At 37.5% G+C, this 12,655-nt stretch overlaps 1 protein-coding gene across 7 annotated transcripts in view; it reads left to right on the top strand.

The window, feature by feature from the left end:
* EML1 (EMAP like 1) overlaps nt 1-12,655 on the top strand; it is a 122,414-nt gene that overhangs the window by 77,504 nt on the left and 32,255 nt on the right. For 3 of the 7 annotated variants that reach the window (XM_059473761.1, XM_059473759.1, XM_059473760.1), the window contains exons 4-5: nt 3,607-3,654; nt 6,910-7,044. The exons of 2 other annotated variants lie outside the window; for them this stretch is intronic. In XM_059473761.1, coding sequence (XP_059329744.1) covers nt 3,607-3,654; nt 6,910-7,044 — 183 coding nt within the window. The remainder of the gene's footprint in view (nt 1-3,606; nt 3,655-6,909; nt 7,045-12,655) is intronic. 2 more of the 7 variants (XM_059473762.1, XM_059473764.1) reach the window with 1 other exon arrangement.

Below are 12,655 nucleotides of genomic sequence, written 5' to 3' on the forward strand. Positions count from 1 at the left end.
CTGTATAATTATTGCTCCTTTCAAATTCTGTATTGGCGTCTTTAACATGAAAATGTTCTTTTTTGTTACCTTTATTAAACTATATTAAAGCATATTTCTATGCCTTGCCTATAAATGTACTTCAAGAGGAATAAAGTGGAGTGGTAAGAACCTCATTGATTAATTACTGTACAAAACATTTTTTTTGTAAATTATTCTGTAATCATTTAATAGAGAACCTTGAAATAACTGGTTGGATTTCAGGGTTTTATAGTAAGTGGTATTCCACATATTCAGTATTCAAAGATGATACAGTAAGTGCTCCAAATATCTTTCTTGTATACAGTCAAGTAGAATAATTCATTATGCAACCTGAAGATGAATTCAATCACACTTAGTATTTATACTGGACCCTTTTACCTTCGGGAAATGCATGTGTTTATGCATAAAACAGTAATGGAAATACATCAGCAAAATCAAAGAGCTTCCTTTTTCAAGGGGTAGGACTTGTTTATTTGTGTTGGAAGCTTCTCTCAGTGTTGCACAGTTTACAGATGGTGGGAAATTTGAGATTTTTTTTAGCTCTGATTTCTGCTAGGCAGTGCTCTTTTCTTATGAACTGCTTCCAGAACTGTGGCTAATTTCTAGTCTAGGTATTGTCTAGTCCAAAATATGGTCATGTGACACAGCAGCTGTAAATACTGTTAAGTGTTTGTAGATGTTTTTAAACTTAATTTTTACGTGAATGCTTTTAATAGTTTTCCCATACAACACAGGTGCACAATTGAAAAGGTGGAGTTTGAAAAATGAAAGTTAAAAGCAACAGTAGAAAGGGGAAAAATATTTTTTGCAGTCATCTTCTAAACTTTTGATCGTCTGTTGAGACTGAAAAATATCTTCTAGCAAATAGTAAAAAATAGTATCTTCCATTTTTTTATTAACCTATGACCATATATACAAGAGAAAGTGCAGGTGAATTGAGTCCTTGCCAAATGTTTTACTGCCTTATGAAAAGAGAGCTTACAATCAAATATTTTCTGATTCCTCTCTTCTCCTATACTTGGCACTGTTTGGGTTGAGACTGTGTGATGTCCAATTGAAATGACATCAGTCTGTCCCTTGAAACAGTTTGTTGTGCATTATTTATGTAAATATATGCAAATAGTCTGCTTGGGGACTAAGTGTACATCCATACATTCTCCTGCTTAGAGATAGAAGTATTTACTGGTATGTCTGCAGACACAATCTCATTTCATACAATAGCTGTATTAAATGTGTTGGTTAACTCATTTGAACCCACAGGTTGGTATATGGCTTATCTGCCTTGCTGGATTACCAAGGAGATGTGGTTCAGAGTTCACTGCATTTTCTGATTTCCCATTTAATATTTGAAATGGAAATTACTTCTTCTGGCAGGAATATAAAATTGGAGGTAATAAAAAATGCTTGAGGCTGAAAGGGTGGAACTAGCAGGCTTTTATTTGAGTTCTGTCATATGTTCTCTCAGTGACCTTATGCAAATCATTTAACCTCTGTGCATATTGCTTTTCCTTATGTAAAACGTGTATCTCTGGATATCAGTAGGTTCTTATAGGGCCTAATGTGATAATTAGATCCAGATCTTGCAAAGCATTGAATAACCTCAACTGACTCTGAGTTCATTTAGAATTGAGGGCACCAAACCCTTCTTCAGCATTGAGATCTCACAGTCAATACCCAATTGTCCGGGTTAAGGAAGGACTGAAATGCCTTGAATGAAACAAAAGCACAAATCCAAAACATGGATCAACTGGATTATAAAAGTAAATGGTGGTAATAGAGTGCAAGATAGAAAGCTTGGTGATGTTGGTGATACTGGGACCAGAAATTGTGGTGAAGCACCAAGAGGAGCTGCTGCACTCTGGCTCTGGGGACCATGTGAACACAGCTCTGGGTGCCAGCCAGCTAACAGAGAGCTGGAGTGATTCTGAGATGGGCTGAACGCCTGACACAGATGGACAATCAAGAATTGCCTGGCTTTGAAAAATGTTTCCATGTCATCTTCACAAGAAACCTTCCATCAGAAGATTTGATTTGAATTTTAAAATATTTACTAATTCTGTGGTTTAGAAGTGTATGAGCTATTTTGAGTAACAGCTTTTTGAATGCTGCCATAGTTTTATTCTAAACTTTGTGCTTAGAATAGTTATTTGAAATTTTCATTCCGAATAAGATTAGTGTATTGTGAGTAGAACTTTCCCTTCCCCCTGCACTTTTTTTTGGCATTTAATGTGGCTTGAAGTTTGCTGCTTAACACTAAATTTGTCTTTGGAATTTGGCCAGTGTGTAGTAGTGGTATTTTGTGTTCTTTATTAAAATCTAAGGTTTTGTGACTCATCTAGAATAGCTTTGTTTCCAAGAGTTGAGGGGGAAAAAATAGTAAGAGAGGAGAATGCAGACAGTACCTTTCCCAGCAGGGATGCTGGTGCAGGCTGCAGGCTTGCACATACTTTGCCTTTCAAAAGGAAACAATCAGTCATTCTTTCTCTTCCAGCAGATTGCAAAGTATTACAATGGCACAAAACTCTGACAATGGAGATCAAAAGGAAGAAGCAGGAACAAAGAAAACATAAAGAGCTTTGTTTGCAGGGAGAATAAAATACTTTAATATGATAAATTCCTGTTCTTCTAAACTCTAAACACATGGCCCCTAGGAAATTGTTCAGTCGCCTGGAATTAATGTTGGGGGGCAGCGAGGGTTTGTAACTGGCACACACACAAACTCTGAATCAAACCTTCAATTAATTGCTCTGTGTAACACTCATCTCTCAAAGAAAATGGTTTAAAATATTTAGAATATAAATTAAAAAAGAAATCCCTCTCCATTGAACTTCAGTGGCAAAACTATTACACCACTTCACAATATCTCTAACAATTAAAGTTATTAGCACATTTTGCTCAGAGGCGTATTGAAATTAAAGTCATATGTTATTCCTGAGTTCATTCTAATTGATTTAAATGAGGGTCAGAATGAGTGCTAGACGAAATATTAATGCCATCAGTTTCTGTCTTAAGAGCATTGTGCACTGGTTTTTCATTTCTTTTATTAAAAAGCTTTTATATTTTCCCGAGTAATTTTAGTAATAAGGTATATATCTTTTTAATTTTGGCCAGATTTGTTCACCACAATTCAGTAATGCAACTGCCTGAAACATTCATGCTATGCAGTGGTATATGTATGTATATATGAGGATTTATTTTCTTGTCTTTGTTGTTGCTTTTTTAATAGTCTTTGTCTTTTAGCTGGATCATCTGTCGTGTTCCTTAAGATAGCCTCTTTGATTTTTATTTTTTATTTTTAATTTTATTTTTGAGTCGCTTTACAAATGATCAGTCTATCGGGGCACTGCTGAGATTTTGTCATTCAAAGATACATTGGTGTTCTTAAATGTATGATTTGAAATGATCAAACATCTAACTGAGTGAATAAGCACTTTGTTGTTTACTCTTGCACGTGACTTCATATCTTGAAAGCATGCAATTTTGTCTTTTAATGTAAGTCTTGTAAATGTCTTGTTTCCACATTTGATCGTTGCATTCACTTTTTATTCTGCTTTGTTTACGCACCTCTCAATCTGGATTAAGCAGGTCTGTGAATCTTCTCAATGCATGCAAACTGAAAAAGCCTGCTCTAAGGTGAGGGATTCTTAATAGCTTTGTAGTGTTGAAGTTCAGTTGTTTTTCCTTTCCATTTCAATTCAACACATAGAAAGTGGCTGTTTTAGTAAAAGCATTAACATGATAGAACTGTAATTATTATTGTCATTTTTAACATTTCCAGAAGTACATGTCTAAAACTTTTTCATCATTAATAAATGCATTACACAATAATAACGTCAGTGACTGTATCTGCATTATTTCATACTAACATAATTTTTATTATGGGAGTATTAGACCACATTGCTGTCTCAAATAAGTCAAAAATTGTGCAACTAAATGTTATCTTCTTAAATAATTGCAAACGCTCTCCTTTCATATCACTAATGTGGAAGCCAAATTCTGGGATCCAGTTATACTCTTACAAACCCGTAAGTTAAATGAGTATTTTTTGTCATTTTAAATTCCTCCTCAGGTGACAGTGTATCTCTACTGTAGCTGTGGATATAATTACTGGTGTTTAACAGTCTACCTAACAAAATGTGTATAATGCCAAAACTGAGTTAATATAATGGAGTTATAATCCTTGTTTCCAACCACCAACTAATACTTTTTATTGGGCTTTTGTTGTTGTTGAAAGTTTAAAATAAAATTTGTCAGAAGATAGCATTACTAATTAGCTTAAGCAGTGATGGACATAAATCATTACAGTTTAAAAGAATTTTACACCTGAGGTTAAAGTAGTTTTTCTACTGATTTGAGACTTCATTATTCAGAAAGAAGATAGAATTAAACTTCTAAATTTTAGTCACACCCTTTCATTTCTTATCCTTCATCTCATCTTTTGAATGTTGACAGCTATAAAAATAAAACCCCAAGCAACATTAAAATTAGTTTCAAATTGTTTCTGTAACTTATTTTTTTCTCTAAGATTATTATACTTTGATAATGTCCTTAATTTAATTTTGGTGTAGGCTGACGTTGACGCCTCTTATCCTTAAAGAAGAAAATATGCGTCAACATAAGCCTACACTGAAATTTTCCTAACCAGGAAAGGATGTCAAAATAAAGATATGGTCCTGACAAATCACACAGGATGTTTCTGTAATTAATGTATTTAATAGTGGAATACACATACTAATAAAACTATTTAATTTGGAATAAACATTTTCAGCATCAAAGTTTTATTTTTTAAATGGAGAAGTATTAAATTGGATGATGTTATGAGATGTGGGAAGAATAGTTAAATATTAACAGTAAATTCTTTAATTTACTAGAGAAGGTTTTTTCATGCATTTGACATTGAGATGGCTTGGATGTTAGTCTAGTGTAGGAAGTACGCTTCTGAAATTAAGACAGAACTAAATTCTTGTTGCTGCCTTTTCCCCTATGAATGTATTTTGTTCTGTCTTTGTGTAATTTTGCATTCTGCTTGCTCTCTTACATTGCTTTCTCCACAGAAACACTTTTTTTTTAATTTCAGCTTAATCATTTGAAGCTTGTTTTTATTACAAGAATGCAGCGCTGAACATCTGTCCTACCATCGCATGTACCAGGAGGTTTTTTTGTCAAGCTGCCTGAGATGCACCTTAACATGCAGATCTGCCCTGGATGGGCACTGCCTTCTTTTCAGAAAGGCCATTTCTTTCCAGAAAGACTCTGGTTCAGGTGTTCCCATCATTTCTGTAGCTGAGTCTGAGTTGTGGTGTTGAAACATTCCCCTCCTTGCTGGTAAAAATCCATCGGGGAGCAGAAAGAAGTTTGGGGTTTTTTAAAGCAGATAGTGTACAGCTGCTAGGCTAGGTGTTTTTTGACCAGACAGAAAAGTCCATTTTGGTTCCACTAGTTGTGGAGAGCCAACATACACCATACATGAAGTGGGACAGAGCCAGAGGAGCTGACTGAGATGGCAGGGCAGGGATAGCTGTTAGGGACTGCTGGGGAAGTTTGGAGTAGTCCTCAAGAATGAGATGAGTATTCTGATAAGCAGAACATCTCTGAGGGTGTATGGAGGCTAAGAGGGAGGTGGCGGGGGATAAAAAAAAGTGTTACTAGGATAAGACTGGCCTTAAAGGAGCAAGTACCAAAGTTTTCACAGTGGGATGGAGGTTGTGGTTAGAATTTGGGTGGAGAGATGTGAACTGGAATCATTGGTTTCCCTGGTTTCTGGGGTGAGAGAGCTGTAGAAGGTGGTTATTTAGTATGGGGATTTTATAACTTAAGGGGGATATTTTCATTATGATTTCTGCAGGGGAGAAAATAGTGCAGGACTGAAATGGGGGGAAATGAGACCCTGACACTGAGTCCTGTTGTTCAGCTGCTGCCATGGGGCTGATTCCTGCCTCAGTCTGGGTACTGCTGCCTGAGCTTCTCTGCTGCAAAGGGCCTGCAGCAACCTGTAAAGCATTACCTGCTTTGGGGCCTCACCCTTAGCTGCTCCCCCTCTTGCTAGGAAGCACTGCTTTAGAGAGAAGTGCTTTGGTCAATAACGTGTCTCCTATAAAGTGTAAGTTCTGAATGAGCTTCTCTTAATTTACTAAGTAGCACTGCTTATGTTTTGGCTCCCATTTTTCCATCACGGAGAGCTGGATGTCTAAGGGGTGCCATAAAGCCACACAGGAGCTCCCTTGATAGCTATCTTGGCAGGAAGGATGGTTGAAGAGTGAGAGGGTAGGGTGAGCTTTAAGCCTTGGAGAAACGTCCTGTCAGGACATGTGGGGCATATAATCTATTCATACATGTAACTAGGAAGCATACATTTTTGTCAACAACAAAAAAATGCAGGCTAGCTCACCATTAATTGCAGTTTGGAGTTTGTTAAAACTAGCTTTGAACCACAGAGTAATTGATATTGGATGAAGACCCAAAGTTAGCTTGCTTGTGTTCAAATTTTGACATACTTTTGGCATTCTCTGTAGTCTGGCTGGAAATGTCAGGCAATGCTTTCTCTTTAAATCTTTCACTTCTTTGTAAGAGAATCCAGAAGTTCAGAAGTATGGAGTGGTAGTGAGGGATTTGAAACGTGACCCAGGAAAGATTGCAACCACTCTATGAAATTGGTTTAGCCCATCTTCTTTTTAATGATTAAGTAAAAAGCAGTATGTTTGTCTCTGTTGCACCAGATACTCACCAAAACGCTTACATAGGCTCTTTAACAAATCAAGATTTTTTTTTTTAAATCATAGTTATTTTTTTTAGGGTTAGTGTTCTACTTGATACATTTCTCATAAATATTTATTATAGAATATATACTTTTACAAGTGCCACTGTGAAACTTGCTCCTTGTTTTATTAGCACCATTAAGAGAACCAGTTCAGCTGAGCGTGTGTCCCCAGGAGGTCGGAGGGAAAGCTATGGAGATTCCAAAGGGAGTCGCAACCGCACTGGTTCCACCAGCAGTTCATCTAGTGGTAAAAAGAACAGTGAAAGGTAATGTCATCTAAGTACCTATCCCCTTTCTCTGCCTCCTGCTCTAATAATGAAATTAGTTTCTTTAGTGAAATTAGTTTTTCTTGTTTAAAATATTGGAAGCTTTTTTTTTAACAAAGCTCCAATTCTTGGACCAAAATATATATTAAAACATTTGAAATAAAACAGGTTTTCATATTTAGATTAAATTTATTTGCCTTATTTCTAAACTATAAACAGTGTGAGAACTTAGAGTTTCCCAGGAAAGTTCATAATTATTAAACATGCCTTTTCTAATATCTTAGTGGTTTCCCTTGGTCTTTGTATTCCTGACAAGTACTTCTTTGAGTTTCTGGTTGTGGTGCCTTGACCCCAGCTGGCATCTAGGTATCACACAGCCATTCACTTCCTGTCCTCCAGTGGGATGAGGAGAAGAAAATAGGAAGAGCAAAAATGAGAAAACTCATAAATCAAGATAAAGCTAGTTTAAGAAGTGAAGGAAAGAGGAAGAAAAACCAAAACAATTGCTGAGAAGCATTCAGCCACCACATCCCACATGTAGATTGATGTCCAGCCAGTCTCTGAACTATGAATGCCTTGATCTGACAGCCAGATTAAATATAAACGAAGAGAGAGGTTTACATGCAAGTACTGTTCAATGAAGCAGAATGAAGTGATGCCTATCTCTGTGTATCTTTGATCATGCTTCTCTGTATTGCTGACAGCACAGAGAAAAGAGGATATCTTGTCCAAGGGTTTCAGACTTAGGATAGCCTTGAACAAATAGCTTTTTCATTGAGGTTCATCAATATTGTCAGTATAGGTCAAGCAGTTCTTTCCTGTATTTCCTAGTCAGAATTTAGTTTCAGTCATTTCATTTGACCTGTTCTATTGCAGTTTCCTTTGCAAGAAATGGTGTTGATGGTACTGTTTCACTGTCTCACTGATGATGTGGCCATAAAAACACAATGTTAATGAAGCTCAACTAATAACTTAATTTACCTGCTCTCTTTGGGCATCAATGCCGTTACACAAGTCATTGTCAATGTTGTGGCACAAAATGTTCCTCCCTTTTTATCCCTTTAGCATATTTGCTCGAGTAAGGAGTGACTGAGCTGGTTGTGTACTATTTTACAACCCAAATATGGGTGATTACATTATTAATAGCTAGGTTTCTGGCCTATGTTTTCAGCTATGAAGCAAGACAGCAAGTGTGCAAACTATGGAACTTAGAATAAATTATGGATTGGGATAAAAGGGCAGACTAGTAAGGGTGGCACTTTGTGGCTGTTTGCTACAAGCTGCCTGAACAGGAGGAAGTGCAAGGGGTCTTTTACAGGCAGCTTGAAGCAGCCTCAAAGTTACAGGCCCTGGTTCTTGTGGGAGACTTTATCTACCTGGACATCTGCTGGAGAAGCAACACAGCAAAGCACAAACAGTCCAAGAGGTTCCTGGAAAGCATTGATGGCAACTTCCTGTCACAGGTAGTGGAAGATCCCACAAGGAATAGTGTGGTGCCTGACCTTGTGATAACAAGCAGGGAAGGCCCTGTTGGAGATGTGAAGGTTGGAAGCAGCTTTGGTTGTCATGACCATGAGCTGGAGTTCAGTACCAGGAAGGGATGAAGCAGGGGAGCAAGTAAGATGTTCACCATGGACTTCAAGAGTTAACTTTAGCCTGCTCAGGAATCTTGGAAGAATCCCATGGGAACAGGACCTGCAGGGAAGAGGGATCCAAGAGAGTTGGTTGATATCCAAGGATCACTTCCTCTAGGCTCAAGAACCATGCATCCACATGAGCAAGAAATCAGAAAAAGTGGGCAAGAGACCTGCATGCATGGATAAAGGAGAAAGCGTTCTGGTGGACAGCAAGCTGTCCATGGGTTATGTGCCCTTGTGGCCAGGAAGGCCAGTGGAATCCTAGGATGCAATAGGAAGAACATTGCCAGCAGCTTGAGGGAGGAAAATCATAGAATTGTCAAGGTTGGAAGAGACCTTTTAGATCATCAAGTCCAACCATCCAATTCTGCCCTTCTACTCAGCCCTGGTGAGGCACATCAGGAGTGCTGTGTCCAGTTCTGGGCTCCTCAGTTCAAGAGGGACATGGAGCTCCTGGAGTGAGTCCAGCAGAGGGCTACAAAGTTGATCAAGGAACTGGAGCAGGTCTCTTACAAGGAAAGGCTGAGGTAGCTGGGCCTGTTCAGCCTCAAAACAGCTGAGAGGGAGCCTCAGTGATGTCTACAAATAGCTGAGCAGAGGGTGTCAAGGAGATGGAGCCAGGCTCTTCTTGTAATGCCAAGCAATAAGTAGAGGCAATGGGCAGCAACTGATGCACAGGAGTAGGAGGAAAATGTTTTTATGGTGTGGGTGACTGAGCACTAGAAAAGATTGTCCAGAGATATTGTGGAGTCTCACTCAGTGGAGATATCTGAAAACTGGACAAAATTCTGTGCCATGTGCTCTGGTACAGCCTTGCTTGAGCAGGGAGATTGGACCAGGTGAACAACTGTGATCCCTTCCAGCCTGACTTGTGACTCAGTGAAAGGCTTAGAAAATCAAAGGAATAATGAAAAAATTTAAATACTATCAGAGAAAACGTTATAAAATTGTAACTAAGGAAGATGTAATATTTACACAAATTAACATCTTGTTTGCATTCTGCATCTATGCATGTGAATGAAGTTTGATAAGCCAACAGAATTCCACAGGACTGGGCCTTCTGGTACTTATAGAAATTTGACTCTATCTTAGCATCTGAATTTTTTTTCCCTTAATATTTTTGTAAGATAATTATAAGCAACAAATAACTAATAGATGTGGGTTTCATTTTGTTTCTAAGATTTTTGTACTTCAAGATTTCTAAAAGACAAATATAACTGAAAAAAAACTTACTGTAGCAATACATAATATCCATAAATAATATTAATGTTGAAAGGAAAAGCAATCTCTTATTAGTTTACTTGGGAACAAAGTGTCTCTCTGCATGTGCAGATTTGAAAATCTCTCTACCCTTGTAGAGAATATATAACTGCACACATCTGAATTAGCAAACCAAGCATCAACAATCTTAGGGACAAGTGAGCCTGAAAGGTTTTAAAGGCAAAACAAATCAAAATCCATAATGACCAGTGAAGGGACAGCTAAAAGACCAGCTCACTCTAATTTAAGTTGCAAATTCTGTAAAGTGTTGCAAGGATGTGTAACTTCATGCAGCTACTTTGACTTGGTGAAGTTATTAGCATGGAGCTGCTGTTTTCTGTATTGATCTCCTGAAATGGTTGGATTTTTTTCCTAAGGCTTTGCTTTTTATTTTACATCTATGTATAACTTCCTACTCTATCACACATACCAAATTGTATCAACAGCCATTATGTGATTACCTCATTGATTAAAATAACTTTATCTTCTATAAACAAAACAAACATCTTATGGATAGTTTTTGTTAAAAAACTAGTTTCTATACTTAGATGGGTAGACTTTTTTCTGGAATATGAAAAACTATTATTTCACCTACCAGTGGGGAATCTCATTGCTTTTCCAATTTGCTGTAGTAATTTACTATAGTTTTTGTAAAAGTTTTAACAAACATGATCCTACAGTGCCCTTGCTCTGTGTATTTTATATAAAAAATTGCATTAGATCAAGTGCCCAAAAGATGAATTCAGTGTGTGTTGTACAGTGGAAGATCTAGAGGTCAAAATCTAAAACAATACAGTGCTTTGCAAAGTCAGGTTTATGGATATATCTCTGATCCTGCTACCTGTTTAAGGTGACAATTATCTGAAATTAGTTATATGTTAAAGCTACTGAACACATGAAGTGAGACTATTAGTTTATTCATTTAAATTAAGGAAAGCTACGACTTCTATGAACTATATAGATGTACTGTATGCTTGAAAATTGATTCCAAAATAGCTGAGAAATAAAAACATTGCAACAAAATAATGGTTATCTGCAAAATGTTTTGGTTTTCCTTTATGATTGACCACTGTACTTGAGATGCATTTTTAATTTTTATGCACTATTTCAACAGAAACTCAATGGTTATGTCATTTTGCAATTGTTAGGCAACAAAAGGTTGAGGGAAATCCCTCAGGATTTGGGGAGAAGATTCAGCACACAAGGCATGCAATGGTTAAGTAAAGTGCAAGTATTCCAAGGAACTAATCAAGAGCACATGTTAGATTGCCTCAAGTGGTGTTCGTGATGTTGGTACCACTGTGAAAACAGTCATTGTATGGGTAGAGACTTTCCCCCTCATTTCTGTCCCATGCAGCCTGTTCAGCACCCCAGCTTTCACCTCCCTGAAGAATGAGTGTCCCTATCCTGTGGAAGGGGCTGGCTAAAGACTTGCCTCGTGCTTCCTCTTGAAACTGAGCAACCATGCAAAATACAAAGCAAGAGTTATAGGAAGGAAAATGATGATTCTGTATGCTGGGACTAAGACTGGCCCCCAAACGCTGTCTGTATGTGTGAAAGAGTGAGGAAGAGTGTGCTAACCTAACCATCTACTCACAGTCTGTTTGTGTTCTTGACCCCTTTGCATCCCTTCCAGCTTGAGATATTCCATGGCTCTGTTTTTGAAAGCCTGTAGGGTTGTAGGCTGTTATGCAAAGCCAGAATGCTATAGAAAGCTCTTTCAAGAAGCTTTGAGCATAAGGAGATGACCATAATCTCCCATGCTACTGTGAAGTGTCCCCCCTCCTGTAGCTATCAGCCAGCAGTAAGCCTTCCTGAGGGCTAGTTAAGTAGGATGTGACTCAAGTTCAGAGAAAAGGGTAGTCAGAGCTCTGAGCTGTGTGTGGTTAGGGTTTGTGTAATTAGGAAGTACAGATGATTTGCTTTATTACTGTCATGAATCAGCCTTTCACATTTGCTTGATTAGCTTGAATAAGTCGGCATGGTTTGTTTAGAGCTAGGGACTGTTTTGTCTCTAATATGGCTGCATTTCTGACTAGTGCTTCATCCCATAAAGTTTTTTTGTTTTCTAAAAATATCTTCATTTGTAAGAAAATGTTCATCTTGTTGTTAACAATGGCAGCACATCATGCTATTTATATAAATGACATTGGCTGTGTATGCCAGCTTGAAGCATGTATTTTGATGCATGATTAACACAAAGGCTGATATTATGGAAAGTTGCTAAATCAGGAGTAGAATCAGAATTAATTTGGTTTGGTTTTGGTTTATCATTAAGTAAAGTATTATTCTCAATATAAGTGTCAAACCAAAGCAAGGGGGAAAATATATTAGAATTATTTGCTAAATCTTTCATTTTATTGAGAGAGAATCTTTTATGCTTAAAAAAACCTGTGTGCAAAAATCAACACAGTCTTGTTTCTTTTTTTGATTTCTCCTTATTGCCCACTGCAGTCTCGAAGAGGGTATTGAGATGGCATCAAGCTCTAGGAATACTTCATACTTCAGTATTTCTCCATCAGAATGATGGGGGGTTCACCCATTTTGGGATCACCCTAAGAAACTTTCAGCATTGTCTTATACTTCAAAAGTTTTATTGCATTAAAAAAGAGGGAACTGGGAAGAGAAATACCTGCATAATATAACTTCATGTCCTTCCATTCTTCATCAGAAACAACACTCTCAAACTTGATTTACAGGGGCAAAGGACAAAA

This window comes from Ammospiza nelsoni, chromosome 6, assembly GCF_027579445.1.
Source record: "Ammospiza nelsoni isolate bAmmNel1 chromosome 6, bAmmNel1.pri, whole genome shotgun sequence".
NCBI classification, from domain to species: domain Eukaryota; kingdom Metazoa; phylum Chordata; class Aves; order Passeriformes; family Passerellidae; genus Ammospiza; species Ammospiza nelsoni.